This window comes from Pholcus phalangioides, unplaced genomic scaffold (genome assembly GCF_987345545.1).
Source record: "Pholcus phalangioides strain wild (caught in Gottingen) unplaced genomic scaffold, Ppha-v1.0 ptg000009l_1, whole genome shotgun sequence".
NCBI lineage: Eukaryota > Metazoa > Arthropoda > Arachnida > Araneae > Pholcidae > Pholcus > Pholcus phalangioides.
Window position 1 is genome coordinate 4,253,755 of NW_028301602.1, and position 14,960 is coordinate 4,268,714.

Genomic DNA, 14,960 nt, shown 5'->3' on the forward strand with positions numbered 1-14,960 from the left:
CAAGAAAATCAATTAATTAATTAATTTTCAGTCAATATCTTTATTAGGACCATCTGAGTTAAGATATGAAGTCACTATGTGTACCTCAGATGTTAACTTGAAGAAAGAATCATTCTAAAAACTACTTAGTGCATAAAAAAAATGAATATTCACATATATATATATACTTCTGGAGCAAAGAGGTTACACATATCTCACATGTAACATACATTTACGTACTCTAAATTATTACATATATACGCTACACGAAATTTCATTTCTTATAGTTATACTTATAGAAAAGTACTGACGATGAGGTATTGCAATTTTCTTGGAAAAATTCATCTTATTCCTGAAATATTATGTAAGTGTTTACATTTGAATATTTCAGTACTAAATATGGTATGAGTGTGAATGTGTTACATTACATAACATAATATGATGCGTTATAATTATATACTCAAAATAAATGTATGCTTAAAGTAATTTTAATGTTCTTGGAAGATAATTTTTATGTTTTAATAACCCCTAGTTAAAATAAATTTTTGAAATTAAAAGTGACAAAGTGAATGAGAAGAGAATATTTAAAAATATAAATGAAATAGGCTGTATATATAAGAGATAGGTTATGTATATAATAAGATTTAAAAACTCAAAAGTCTTGAATTATTAGGAATTATCCCTTTTGGAAAATAAAAAAATTCTTTTTTCAATATTTGTTTATATTATATAGAATCGATTTTTTTTTTCGAATCCCTCATTCCCTAAATATTTTACAAAAGAATGAATGAAATCCATTGAACAAATGAAGGAAAGTTTTCATCAAATCTCGATCGAGTCAAATTTCGTTACAACAACATCCTAGCATTAACACGAAATCACTATGTTCTGCGAAAACGAGCTAAATGTAATAGCGCAGAACCTGTTCTTTCCCCGACAATACTGCAAGAATCTTTTCTTCACGTTCGACAAGTTTTATGAATAGCGTCCGCTGTCTATTATATCTTTAGTCTATGAACTGGACGTAACCTCTGGATCAGGGGTGGCCAACTTCTTTCTGTTCGTGGGCCAACATAATGGTCAGCTACAGCGTCGCGGGTCTCACCATTGGTGGGACTTCGGTGTATCAGCCGCTCCATTATTAGTTGAATTAATTAGTTAGTTATTAAATTAATTTCGTCACTAGAAATAAGAAGTTTGAGAAAGTTCTAGAAATAAGAAGTTAAGCAGAGTTTGTTAATCAATAAATCTGCTGTTGGAACCGATAGTTCAAATAATGATCATAAATTTAATTTTTTCACGGTACTTTCACTTTGTCGCGCGGGCCGCACAAAATCGCCACCCCTGCTCTAGATAATCAACGGTTCGCCAGTAAAACACCAAACCCCCTGTTTGCTATGCACACTGTATGTAAATATGTGTGTGTGTGGATACGCATCTATCACGGCATTTCAGGGCACCTCAAAAAAAAAAATTCCTACTTTATTCTCAAGGTACCGCGAACATGAAAAGTTTGTGGATATTTGCTTCTGAATGAATTCCTCTTTGAGTGTCCCGTTTTTTTATGGATCCCCCAGTTTGCATTTTTCATAAAATAGTCTGGTGCATAAGCCCTTGAATAATTCCGCTTTGTATCTGCTTTGAAAAAGGAAAAGAAAATATTATCCGAAAGCAGCAATTCTGACGAGGAAACGAATTTTTCGAACCTCCAATCCGCCGTATCGACGTCGTCCGTCCCAGAAGACTTGGAACTCTCTTTCTTGGTGGATTCATCCGAAGATTCGGGATGTTCCTCCCCTTCGCAAGATGGTGGAGGCGGCGGTAATACAACAGCGGGCGATGATGATAGCACGCTGCCGTCATCGAACTCATCAATCTTTGTCTGGGACACGGAGCTCTTGTTGTTGCTGCTGCTGCTGCTGGCATCACCTTCCGAAATGACAAAATGAAACACAAAAATATTCTTCTCAATTTTAAAATATAAGAAAACTATTTTTTTCACATTTCATTGTTTTTTTTTTAATCATTTTTTAACCAGAAAAAATTCTACGTATGAGAACTTCTCGGGAATAGGAAAAGGCTGTCTTATTTTCGATTTGCATAACTTTTAGTGATTGATATAAATATCATCATCTATATATATATCAATCAATAAATTTTATTTCAAGTTTATTCATTGAAAAAAGCAAATTTGATTGGTTAGTCCCCTATTATGCGGCGGAAAAATGTGAAGCAATGTCGTCGTCGGTATACGAAAGAAAGTCAATTTCAGAATGCAAAAAAAACCAAAAAAACACAACCGGAAAAAAGTCCCGATAAAACAATAAATGAATTTTCTCCCATGTTATGTTTCCAAAAGGGATAACAATACCCAAATGACATCATCCATGATTTTAATAAGCGGCGACGACTGTATTCCCCCAATGGAGCGGGTCTCCGGTTCCCCCTTTATTTGGCATCTGCTGGAAATCGGAAAAAACGATTATTTCATAAAAAAAGGTACGGCACGTGACAGGGCGTTTAGTGATTTCTGCTATGCGCGTGTTTAAGGGCAACACATAAGTAGATTCCAAAAATGTTTTTCCTCTTTTTTTTGTCAGTAGCTATAGCATCATGTTGGACTCTTATCGTGAAGATCCAGGTTCGAACCACATTAGGTGAACCATTGGTGAAACCATTTATTTAGTGGTAAGTATAAAAAGAATGAATCGAGGGGTGGGGGGAGGGAGGGTTGAATACTACTACTACTTAACAGTACATGCACCTCGTACACATTCCTCTACGGAATTTTTAACGAAGTGGTACATGCCGGAATGATCGTGTACGTGTTGGGAACAGCTTGTGATGTATAGTGTTGCCATCTGTCATCAATTCTTCTAACTATCAGCGAAGTGTAATGATGGCATAATCGTACCGTTGTAGGCTTGATGCTTTCTGTGGAGAGACTTTTTAACGGGGAGATCAGATCGCATTTACGCCTCGAAGTTGGGAGAACCACAGAAAAGGGTGGGGGGGGGGTGAATGCCGCATTTACCTTGTTTAGGGACCGATTCATCATAAGGCAGAATCGACGCGGATGACGAAGGTGACGTGGAAGACTTTTGTGCTCTCTGCAACTGCTGCTGATGGCTGCTGCGCGATGACGGTGAGCTGAAGCTTTCGAACGAGGTGTGAGTCGCGTCATCGGCCTTCTTCTTCTTCTGACTGCCTTGTGGCGAGGCACCTTCTCTGTGCGAATAGTCCGGGGCAGTGACGTAATCTGAACTTTCGCTGTCACTCTTGGCGACTCGGTTGTTCGAGCTGCTCGTCGACACCTGCCAGAGAGAAAAACCAGCAATGTAACTTGTGCGTGAAACGTCAGAGTTGGAAATAAAAAAGACGGACTTGTGGATAGTTTAAACAGGGTTGTACAACCTTCTCAGTCCGCGGGCCAGAAATGCTGTGTCTCTACCTCCCACGGGCCAGAAACTAGTGTATTCAGGAGGACCATGTGACATATGTATTTTCCGCGCAACTTTGGCTGATATTTTTAAAAATTAAAATGACTAGTGTTTTTCCGTATTTTATACGAATCTCTCTTCAATTTTTATACATTACTGATATCATGGATCAAGTGCGTTGATTATACTACGGTAATTATAGTCATAATTATATAACATAATTTATAAGCCAAGTTGACTGTATAATTAGTTTTTGTCATACAAATATTCATTTCACATATTTCCTCAAACTAAACGATTTTTCAGTGTTTTTAATCCATTGTGATTCGCAACAGCGCTTCATTTCCCGCAATAGATCATTTTTGAGTGATAGTGATAGGAACCGCGAGACCCCCAGGCTTTGCCACACTTGAAATATGCCCCCGGGAAACCGAACCATTTACTGTAGCTTGAACAAAATATACAAAGGGTGTCCTGTAAGTGCTAATAGATAGATAGATAGAACCGCTCACAACCCCGGACTAATGCAAAGCACCTTACTTCCGTTACCTAAAAAGAGGTAGAGTTGTGTCGGAAAAGTTGGCAAAGATTTATAGTGGTGGCTCCCCTTGCCCCGTGCTCGCAAGTATCGAATCACTCGCGTCGTTATATCACCACCTAGAGATAGAAGGCCTTCGCACTCTCCTTGTGACGTCAAGTAAGTGGTCCATTTTCCCTCAGAATATTCAGGGAAAAAAAATTCCCTGCTTGTGCCAGTATCATCGTTGCGAGGAAAAGAAATGATCGGGCTCAGAATTGGCGATGTCTATGCCCCACATCCAATCACTATACGGTATTTGTGGTATATTCTACGCCAAAATAAGAAGAAACGAAATAGGATGCTGTGTTTCAAAATGTGGTAAACTTGCTAGGTAGTCTGAATGACGTTTATGGCAAACACTGCAGAGGCCTTCTATCTCTAGGTGGTATGGTCGTTCTCCCCTTGAAGACAGCCATCAACTTGTGCTAGTGCACTAACCAAGAAGTGCTAATGCAGCCTCTATCTCAGCAACCGTCCGTCGTATAGGTATAATTTCAATTTCAAAAAATGCTCAAAAGGCGTTCAAAAATTACCCTATACCAGTTTCAAGAGTAAAAATACAGTGGTTTAACAAAGAAGAAACCCATCTAAAGTTTTTTACGCCCCCCCCCTTCTTATTAGAAAGTTGTTACCCTGAACTTACTCTCGAAGCCAACAGAAAAAGTTCCATGTTTCTAAATGTGCAATATTCGAATTCAAAAGTCGGAGAAAAGTTGTTGAAAAGGACAGCATAAATGAGAGAAAGGAGCGTTGTGCCCGTTAGTTTTCGTTGTTCTTTCGTAACTTTTCTCCGATTTTTGCACTTAGAAACATGGAATTTCTTATGTTGGCCTCGGGAGAGACAGGGCAACAACTTCCTAATTAGAAGTGGGGACAGCATAAAAATTAAATTTTTTGACCCATCGTATTTTCACTTTTAGAACTTGTACAGGGTAATTTTTGAACGTCCATTTTGAGCATTTTTTAAATTGAAATCTACCTCTACTGAAATCTATAGACGTTTGATGAGATAAACGCTACATTAGCACTTGCGGGACACCCTGTATACATGGGCAAGTGCATAGTATATTCATACACATCGCCAGTAAACAAGTGTAGAAAATTGATGATCGCAAAAATGATGATGGTGATTTTTGAGTGTGATAAATGACAACTTCGTTTAACTTTGGTAACTGTTTTGGAAATAATTGGTGATGTACTGCATTTTCCCGTAAATCGAATAATAACCTCGCAATTTCCTCGGAGAAATATGATTAACCTAGGTAGGTCCTGCGTCTAACGATATTTTTTCTTTCGCGGGCTGCATGTGTCACGAGGAATGGAGTTTGTGCGCCCCTAGCGATTTATTGTTAAATTGGATTTGCTTGCGGCAATCGGCATAAGTGGCAATACCTCGCTTCGTGAAGTTTCTCTCTCAGTGAAAATGCTGCTGGACGATTCCGTGTCCGGGGACGTCGGACTCTCCATGTGCATTTCCGCGTCCTTCTTCTGTTGCTGGTACTTCGCGAGATACGTCTGTCGTTTTTCCTGGTAAACCGCTTGTGCTCTCAACACTTCGGGCGACAGCGTCTCCTCGGTCGTCATCGTCGAAGACTCTTCGCTGCGGTTTGTTGAGTCTTCGGCAGACACCGTAGTGCACTGAAATAAACGCAAACGAAACACGATACGTTTAATAGAACTTATATATATATGTATATATATTATATATATATATAAATGTGGCGATACTTTGTGTAGAGGTAGAGCGGGAGGTAAGAAGGCCACTCATGCTGCGGAATAGACTTGCTCTAGATAGCCGCACGGAATCATGTTATATGTGCAGGCAGTCTGCCGACAGTCGTCCAACCGGCAATCGGTTGTTTTTTCATCTGAGTCTGCGGAATGTTTGCGAGTAAAGAAAAGAGCAACGTGGTATTATTCGATTTTTAGTCGCAGAAGGAATTCTTGCGGAGTGCATCGACGAACGAAGGCAGTGTACGGTGAACATGCACTGGCATTGACTCATGTGAAGGACTGGCGCAAGCTTTTCCGAGAGAGACTAGAATCTGTGAATGATGATACACTACCTGGGGTCGAAGCCATCTCGTCATCGCAGACACTTTGGAGAAAGAAGTCGACCAGACAATGAACCCAAACAGACGACGCACAACAAAGGACATCAGCAAGAAGGTGGGAGTGTGTTGCGGTTCCGTTCATGCCGTCATTACAGAGAAACTCCACTACAGGAAAGTGAGTGCAGAGTAGAAACGCTTGTGCCAGTCCTGTATATACGAGTCAATGACAGCTCATGTTCACTGTACGCTGACTTCGTTCAACGATGCACTTCGCGAACTCCCACTCTTTCTGCCATTAAAAAGTGAACGTCACTACGTTGCTCTTCTTTACTCGCAAACATTTCGCAGACGCAGCTGAAAAAAAACCCAATCTATTGCCTGTTGGAGGATACTGTCGGCCTACTGCCAGCACATATTACGGGATGCTGTGCGACTACCTAGGACAAGTCCATTCCGCAGTAGGGTTACCTTCCTCACCTCCTGCTCAACCTCTACAGAATGTTTAGTTATACTTATGCAAAAATAAATTAAATTATGACAGCTGTTCTGTTTTCATTTGATCCCCCTCCATATACTTATAGTGTACTAATACACGCACCTCAGCGCTGGAAGATCCGGTCATTTTCTGTTGAGGTTCCGATTTCTTCTCACACGTGTACCTGGATGAATCGCTACTCGATTTGAAGGAAGTGCTTTCGAGCGTGTCTCCCGCTCCTCCTTCGGATCTCGAGCTTGCTTGGTTGCCGGAGGGACTCTTCAGACTCGAAAGTGCTGAAGCCTCGTCGCTAGATGGCTTCTGTTTACTGGGTTTTGATTTCGTAGGAACTTTTTGAGAGCTCTCTTCGGCTTGAGTTTGCTTGAGCGTTGTCTCTGCATCAACCTGTTGCGATTTAAAACAATAACACTGGGTGGTAACAAAATTTCAAGCAAGTTCTGCGACATAACCTATCGGTTCTGATCAAAGTTATGCTATTCAGTGCCCACTGAAGAGGGAAGCAGTGGACAACACTGTACAGTCTGTATGTAAAAAAAGACTGGGACAGTATGTAATTAAGAATATGGGAAAATAGTTTTTTTGTTTAAAAGTAATTATAGTTCAAAAAGTAATGATAAGAAGCTAATATCCCTCTTTTAGACCCTAGTGCCATATATGTGTGGGTTGCTTTTCTCACTGTAGATGTTTTTCTTTCGACCTCAGGGACTGAAGCTCTGACTTAAAGGATTGTATAAGTTTTGAGTTAGAATTATGGTGATATATGAACTTTGCAGGCTTCCATAAGAGGGCAGCACCTGAAGTTAAACTTTCAGAAGTTTTTTAAGGGGGCTTCTACGAGAAAGCGCCTTCGGGAAAAGTGTGATTTATTACATAAAATTTAATTTAGCAGTAAAAATTTGGAAAAAATTGCATGTGAAGATTAATATACTCTGCATCATCTTAGCGGAAAAAATGTGAACGAAATTAAATATTTTTTTACAAAAAAAATTGGAATTTGAAAAAAATTGAAAAATAAAGATTTGCTAGCATTTATGTTTTTAATGCGTTTTTTGAGAACCGAAAAAAAAAAAAAAGACATTTTGAAAATTCCAAAAAAATGAATGCTCGGGTTTGAAAGGGATGAGGTGTACCTATATAACAAAAAATTTGCAGTTAGTATTTTAAGTAATCGAAAAATGATTGGATAACATTATTCGACGATGATGATGTCGTTGCTAGAGATTTTATAACTGTGTACAGAAATCGAGAGAGCCTGAACCACAGTAAATTTACATTATATTTTTTGCAAGTACTATTTCATAATAATTAAAATGTGTCATTTCTTCATGACTTTCCGAAGCCCAAATAATCATCCCTGTCGGAAATATTTAGAACTATTCCTTTTTTTGAAAAATTTTTCAATGGTCTGAAATATTTATTACCCAATTTTATTACCGTTACATCCACTAGATTCCTCTACAGAGGGATCTCGATATGAATCTTTTAGTGAGAAAAATTTTGCCCGACATACTATAAGAAGCGTACGGGGAAGAGGCAAGGAATCTCGATCCTTACCCCAAGCCGACATAAAACTGGAAAGAAAAATTATATTTCGGTAAAAAAAGTAAAATACATCGAAAGAAAATACCTTTTATATGCTATTTTAATCAATTTCTGTTAATTTAAATGCTTTTTGAAGGTTGGTAATTGAAAGTTTCTTGGGAAGGAAATCTATGCCCACGTCAAGGCTTTTGTGTCTCCTCCAAAGGTGGACCCTGAGGACACCCCTGCACACTAACCCCGACCATATTACGAATAAAATACAGTAAAATGTGTGTGTGGACCAGCTCTGTAAGTTTGCCACTAGTCTAAGACCTCACTCACATGGAGATACTCAAATCAATCTCGAGAAGCATAGACACCAAGAGACTGGTCAACCGAATAACTGAAGTTGTCTTTCTCTCTGACGCGGTGCCACTAAGAACACTTCAAAACCCGCGAAACAGGAAGAAAATGAAGCATTTTTTAATTCTTTACTTTCCTAGGACCACAAAAACATCTTCCAATACTACGCAGTGAGAAGATAGATAAGTCATTCATTAAAGAACTTGACCATTTATTAGCGTATACGAAAGCAAGAGAAGATACAAGACCTGTGAACGATCAAGTAACTTATGGAGTAACGAAAAGACATCATGCGAAGTCACTAGTCAACCAGACATGACCCGGGCTCTGTCCCGCAGGGGTCAGTAAAAGTGATTGATTGACTCCGGGGTGAGCACTAATCATCAGTCAAACGGTCGCGCAGTTACTCTAGTCGCCAGTACTTTGATACACTGGTCTAAGTAGAGCCATAGAAATACACGTGTTGGATCTCCTGGGAAATCCTCTAGTATTTAGGCAACATAAGTATCCCCCTGTAACGAGATCCTAAGTCAAACCCTTTTTGAGGGAAGGAATACATGAATATTATAGATAGAGGACTAAACTTTGTAAGTTGACCAAAAAATTGTTGCCTCGTAGTTGATCAACTACTGAAAGAATTCACTGTACAATATTACGTCGGGTTCGTTTATGTCATGCCTCTTTCTAATATGTATCCCTCGAGCTATTCTAGAGGTTCCTCCTGACAATCAGATGAAGGTCACGGACCCTTTTACGTAATAATATTCCGCACAAAATAATGTTAACACATAGATAATAACATACGTTCGGCGCGGTAGCCCAGGTCGAAAAGATATTCGCGTAAAGTAACAAAGGATGTTTAGAGATGTCACGAGTTCGATATCCGATTCATCCTTATCAGAAAATTTTCTGATGCGTAAATTCCACAGAAACGGCGAAAACGAGACCACACAGAAAAATATGGCTACCGCAGGGAGTCCCACACCGTGGAATCAGTGTACCAATCTCTCGGTGAGTATAAAAAGGCAAAAATGTCGAGCGCTGTCGATCGGAATCGGCAATGAATTGTAGGTCCCGGTCAAATTAGCCCTCGGGTGCAGAAAACGACCATGGTACGACGAAAATGATCGAATAAAGTAAAATGCAACTATAATTTTCTCATTCAACCACACGGACCTCCTGAAACCTCTCCAAGGACTCCAAGAAGTTCGTGGGGGCTCCTGGCTAGGAACCACTGAGCTAATCAAAACGGGTGGAAAGAAGGTTTTCAGTAATATCATAAGGATAATTTTTACTGGAAAATGCGCCAATAGAAGGAAAAACGATCTACACTTTTTTTATTTGTAAAAACGGAAGTTATCCGCGGATAAAAAAATCTTGCGTAAAAAAACTGGATAAACCTGATAACTTTCTAATTTAAAAGAAAAAAAAAAACGTCTTTTCTTTGTTCTCTTTCTAAAAATAATAATTTTCCCTAAGGATTTTTCTAGCAGGGAAAATTTCTCCCTTTAAGCATTTTCATAATAGAGAGAATCGAACCAACTTTTTTCCCCTTCTTATTATTAATAATATGGAATGCCGGGGCAGATTTTATTAAATTCCTCACAGTATTAACTGTGACTTCGGCAGCTAAATACCAGGTTGAAGCTTCATACAATGAACTGAAGTGATCAATGGAGAAACCTTGAGACTGGAAATTAAGAAAAAAAAAAGAAAAGATTTCTTCTGAGTTCAATAAAGTACGCTTAAGTTCATTCACGCCTTCATAATTTCTGCTTGTTATTTTAGGAATCCAAAACAATTTAATTCGGATTTTATTTTGATGGAGTAAGTACTTATTTACTCAGTTTTAGTTCGTATTATCGGGATTTTACGAGATGATGAATGATCACACTATATAACAAAAATAGTTCTACATTCTTTGTTGCAGGGCAAAAGTTGTGATTTCTGTTTGCTTAGCGCGAATAATCATGAAAAATGATTATTATTATTCCCTGCAAACATTGTTTTTGTTGTGAGGGGGATCAATATTTGTGAATTGGTCATCTACTATTGGGTGATTGGAACAATGAAAATTGCAAAAAAGATAACTTTTCACACTGATAATAATTTTAAAAACTGTAATTAACTTTAAGAAGTAAAGTTAAAATAAAATTTGAAATTCATAAAACAATGAGACTTTGTCCCCATATCTCTGTCCCCATATACACTTCATATTCCTCCCTTTTGGCTTCCAAAAATAATTGCCAAGATATTTTCGATGTGTTCTCTAATATATTATACATGTTCCAAGTCGAGAATTCTTTGTTGAAGGTGCTCTTTGGTAAGCACCCGTTATTTCTTTGAATTTTTCGAGATGAGAGTGGAAAATTCAATATGTAATTTGGCGAAATATTGCATATTTTGTTTTTGTATAGATATTTATGTTTTTCCACAGTGAATATGGTTTTCGGTCGAACACAGATACATCCCAAGCTTCTATATCAGTCTTTGACTGTTTTGGGAAGTTCTTTTTATTCCACATTCTTTACCGTAATTACAGTGTATGCACATCGCATCCTCCACGCACATCAGCATTGGTGTTTACCCAAAAGAGCACCGGAAAGCTCTTTATCTTGGTGCATCTATATAAGACAGAACACATCGAAAATACTTTGGCAATTATTTTTGGGAGCAAAAAAAGGAAAAAATGTGTATATGGGAACAACGATGGAAAAATTCCATTTAAAATAAATTAAAAGTCCATAAATTCCATTATTTTTAAAATTTAGAATTTTATTTTTTATCTAAATGTCTAAAAATATGACTTTTATATTCTAAAAGTTATTTGCAGTTTTTAAAATGATTAAGCACGAAAAGTTCTTTTTTTGTCATTTTAAATATTCAAGTCACCCAATCAGTCAATGGTAAATGACTAATTCACGAATACCGTTGTTCCTCACGCAAAAAACAAAGTTTAAGCCCCTCCTCACGTTCAGGATTTTAGCAACAAAAATTTTGATCATCTGTATTTGACGTATTAGCGATAAATCTGGTAACCCTGTCCTAACCTAACCAAAATCGAAAAAGGAAGAAGGAATGTGAAGAAAAAATAGAAGAAAAGGAAGAAAAAAAAGATAAATAGAAATGGAAAAATAATTAATAGATAAATAGATGAGGGACTGTAGGGAGTGTGCAGTGGATTTCTCTTTTTCACCTTCGCCATAGGTGATCCTTTTCTCACTTACATTTATATAGTGGAAAGATACATTATATGTGAGGGGAAAATTAATAATAGCAGTATAGAAAAAATTTGGAGCAGCAAAAAAAAAAACTACTTCGGTTCATAGGGTTAAAATAAAGCTTCGCGATGACGGAGAGCGAGGGAAGAAAACGGAGAGAACTGGATTAAATTTATTCCGCTGGTGTGTGGACGAAAATTTTCGTTCGTGATCGTGAAGGGGCAGAAACAAAAAATTTCTGTATTCAGTCTTTTTTAGTCGTAAACCATTGTGTAATGTGGTCTGCTAAGCAAGAACAAAAATCGTGTTACATAGTGTTCGTTTTGTCTCCTTACCTTTGTTTCAATCTTTTCGGTTTTCGATGGGGTTTTCTCGCTGGCGTCAGTCTTCACGTTCTCTTTCTTTAATCTTGTCGAATCCGAAGTCGTCGTGGCTTTCTGCGTCTGCTTCAGTGCCGTCGTCGCAGCAGCGGTCGCTTCCTTCAGCTGCCTGAACCCTTCCATTGTCTGTTCCCTCGCTATCGCCGACTGGTTCTTCCGTTCCCTTTCCGAGAGGCGAGGTACCGGCCTGTCGCCTATTAGTACCTGGTGACGAGAACGATCCATTGAGATTATATTTATCAATAGGTCATGTCTCCCGAATATACCCGATGGCTACAACATACAAAAAAAACCACCTATTCAAGTTGGACACCTACGGTTACACTAATATCTTTCCTTAAAAAAATCTCTTAAAAAATTAAGGAGGCGTGTCCACCATATAGAGATACATTATTGTGAATATTTTCTGTTATAGTATTATGGCCGGTTTCATTTAAGGATGTGCTCAAGTTGGAAGGTTTTACTATACAGGGTGATTTCCATGATTCCCCTTCGCCGCAAGTTACTGGCGAAACGTTGATCCTAGAGGTATATTTCCAATTAGAAATATTATCCAAATAACACGTAGAACACAAATTCGTCATTCATGTTGCAAGGGGCGTTCATGTTGATTTTGTTTGCACACCCTGTTCTTAAAGACCCAATTAAAAAGTTGTCGACCGGTGTCTCCCGAGTCCAAAAAAAAAACCAACTCAGTTTTCTAATTGTAATGTTCACTGCACTATTCATTGCAGCCGCTGTTAGAGGACTGCCAAATCACGGGGGTAAGGAAAAAATAATAATTGCAGAAAAAAATTGGAAAAATAGTTCTGTCTGTAAAATTCAAACTATGAATGTATTCGATTTACAGAAGAAACTGTAATTTTTGATGCATTGCATCTTGCTGGAAACACAACCAGGTAAATAATGAGTATATAGGTTAATGATTAAGTGTATAAAGAATGCGAAGTCTAGTATAAAAGTTTAGCGACTGAATTGCCCGTGTTCCACCTTATTACTTACGGCGAGGATAAATCTGCGAGTTTTCCAGGCCATTTTACTGGTACGGCTTATACGCCGGAGTGTCACCGCTGGTGTGGCCGGCAAAGCTGCAGCTTACTATGTCAATCCTCGAACAAATACAATCGATAATCGACCATGCTTTTCTTTGACTAAATGCATTTCCACGACCTGCTTGTTGAAATCTTTCGACTATCTAGATTTCAAGATAACATTAAAAGTTCTTGAATTTTCCACCAGGGGGGAGTCCTAACCATTCCTTTCATGCGGCGCGTACTCTTACTGCTATATCCATGATTCTATCTGGCACGTCACGGGAATTTTTTTGACAGGAAAAATAATAACTTAAAAACAGATAGGTGGCACTGGTACGAGCGACTTCAGTGGAAATATGCAGAGACGGTTATAAGAACTTGCTCTCCTAATCCACTACCAGTTCACCGTTGTAAACCGTGTATGTGGACCTGCTGCACTCTGCCGTTGCTGGATTTGTGACTAGCCTGCAATGTGTTATCCCCTGTGGTGGGGAGTCATGTGGAACACATACTGCTGTAATAAACGATTTGGGGGCATTCTGTTCGTTATTTGCATATATTTTCTTCGACTTGTGTACATCAGCGCCATCTATCGGCTGTTTTTGAGTTATTATTTTTCCTGTCTTAAAAAAGTTCCCGTGATCTAGCGATGCTAATTCTGCAAACCATTTTTCATTTCGGTTATTTTTATGAATTTTTAGATTTTTTACGGACTTTTTGCCTTGTATATTTTTTGCTCTCGGGCATCTCAAAATTATTCTTAGAGGTAGAAAATGATTGTAAGAGGCTGCGCATGTGTCCCGATAAACGAGATCTTAAAGTGGTCATAACTTTTGAATGAGTGAAGATATAGTGATGAAAGAAGTGTCTAGTTACACTAAATCGAACATGCGCTACACGATAATAACAATAAAATGGCAGACCTGGTCGAAAATTCTTGAACTTTTTCACCTTGTCTTGAGAAATGAAGACCTTGAATAAAATTACACCTTAAATTTTTGAAATTCTATTCACTGAGATGATAATATACGTATAGAGTTTATTCAGAAATGACTGCCAAAATTTTTAACATTCGATGCCATCTAATATTACTTTCAACTATCCATGCCTAGGAAAAATTTCTCTAAGTATTATGGAGCGAATTTTTCTCTGCATAAAATTGAGTTGCAATTTGCATTTTTTGACTGTAAATCGCATAAAGTCTTTGATTTTCACGGTTTTTTTTCTTCAAATTATAATTTCATAGAAGTGTATAAGTATTTTCTCAAAACCTCTTGTTGTACAAGACCGAGATCTTTCAGCCAAGAGTATATGGTAGAAACGCATTCAAGAGTTCTCCCTACCTTCTTTTCAATCATTATACTATACTTCACCCATAGTTAGAAAAATTGATGGCAGATGCCAGCACTATATCAAGCAATACACAGAAACAAACTTCACGTTGGGTTCACAACATATTTATGTAAAAATGTCCCCTCCCCTTGTTAATACAGGTTTCCGAGGAATCTTGTACTAACAAGTGCAGAGGCTATTTCTACATTTGGGTTGCTGAATTTTTGAAATATATGACATCCATATTTTTATGGGCATCTTTTGGGCGTTTTGCCTGTTGTGGCGTTGTTTTTGTAATTGTATTTGTACATACATGTCGCCATCTGGGGCTTATGTCATTCACGAGCTATTAGTTGATTGCTGCCGCTGTCCATCTACGGAGCCTTTCAACATACATATATGTTCCAAGGGCAGAATATTCTGTCTATTTCCATACACTGGTGTAAGAAATTAAGAGGATTTGCAGACTTGGTGGATTATCCCTAGAACTTCTGTACCGATTTTGATGAAATTTGATATGTACATACATTGATACAATACAAAACAAATAACCATTCAAT

The 14,960-nt window shown here is 38.1% G+C and overlaps 1 protein-coding gene across 4 annotated transcripts in view; it reads right to left on the bottom strand.

Annotated features, from left to right (window-relative positions):
- The window catches only part of LOC149081649 (uncharacterized), a 558,055-nt gene that overhangs the window by 45,403 nt on the left and 497,692 nt on the right, over positions 1-14,960 (bottom strand). For all 4 annotated transcript variants that reach the window (XM_089237063.1, XM_089237062.1, XM_089237066.1 and 1 more), the window contains 5 exons: positions 11,990-12,238; positions 6,652-6,933; positions 5,392-5,637; positions 3,014-3,293; positions 1,686-1,908 (listed from right to left, as the gene is read on the bottom strand). In XM_089237063.1, the coding sequence (XP_089093189.1) occupies positions 1,686-1,908; positions 3,014-3,293; positions 5,392-5,637; positions 6,652-6,933; positions 11,990-12,238 (1,280 nt within the window). The remainder of the gene's footprint in view (positions 1-1,685; positions 1,909-3,013; positions 3,294-5,391; positions 5,638-6,651; positions 6,934-11,989; positions 12,239-14,960) is intronic.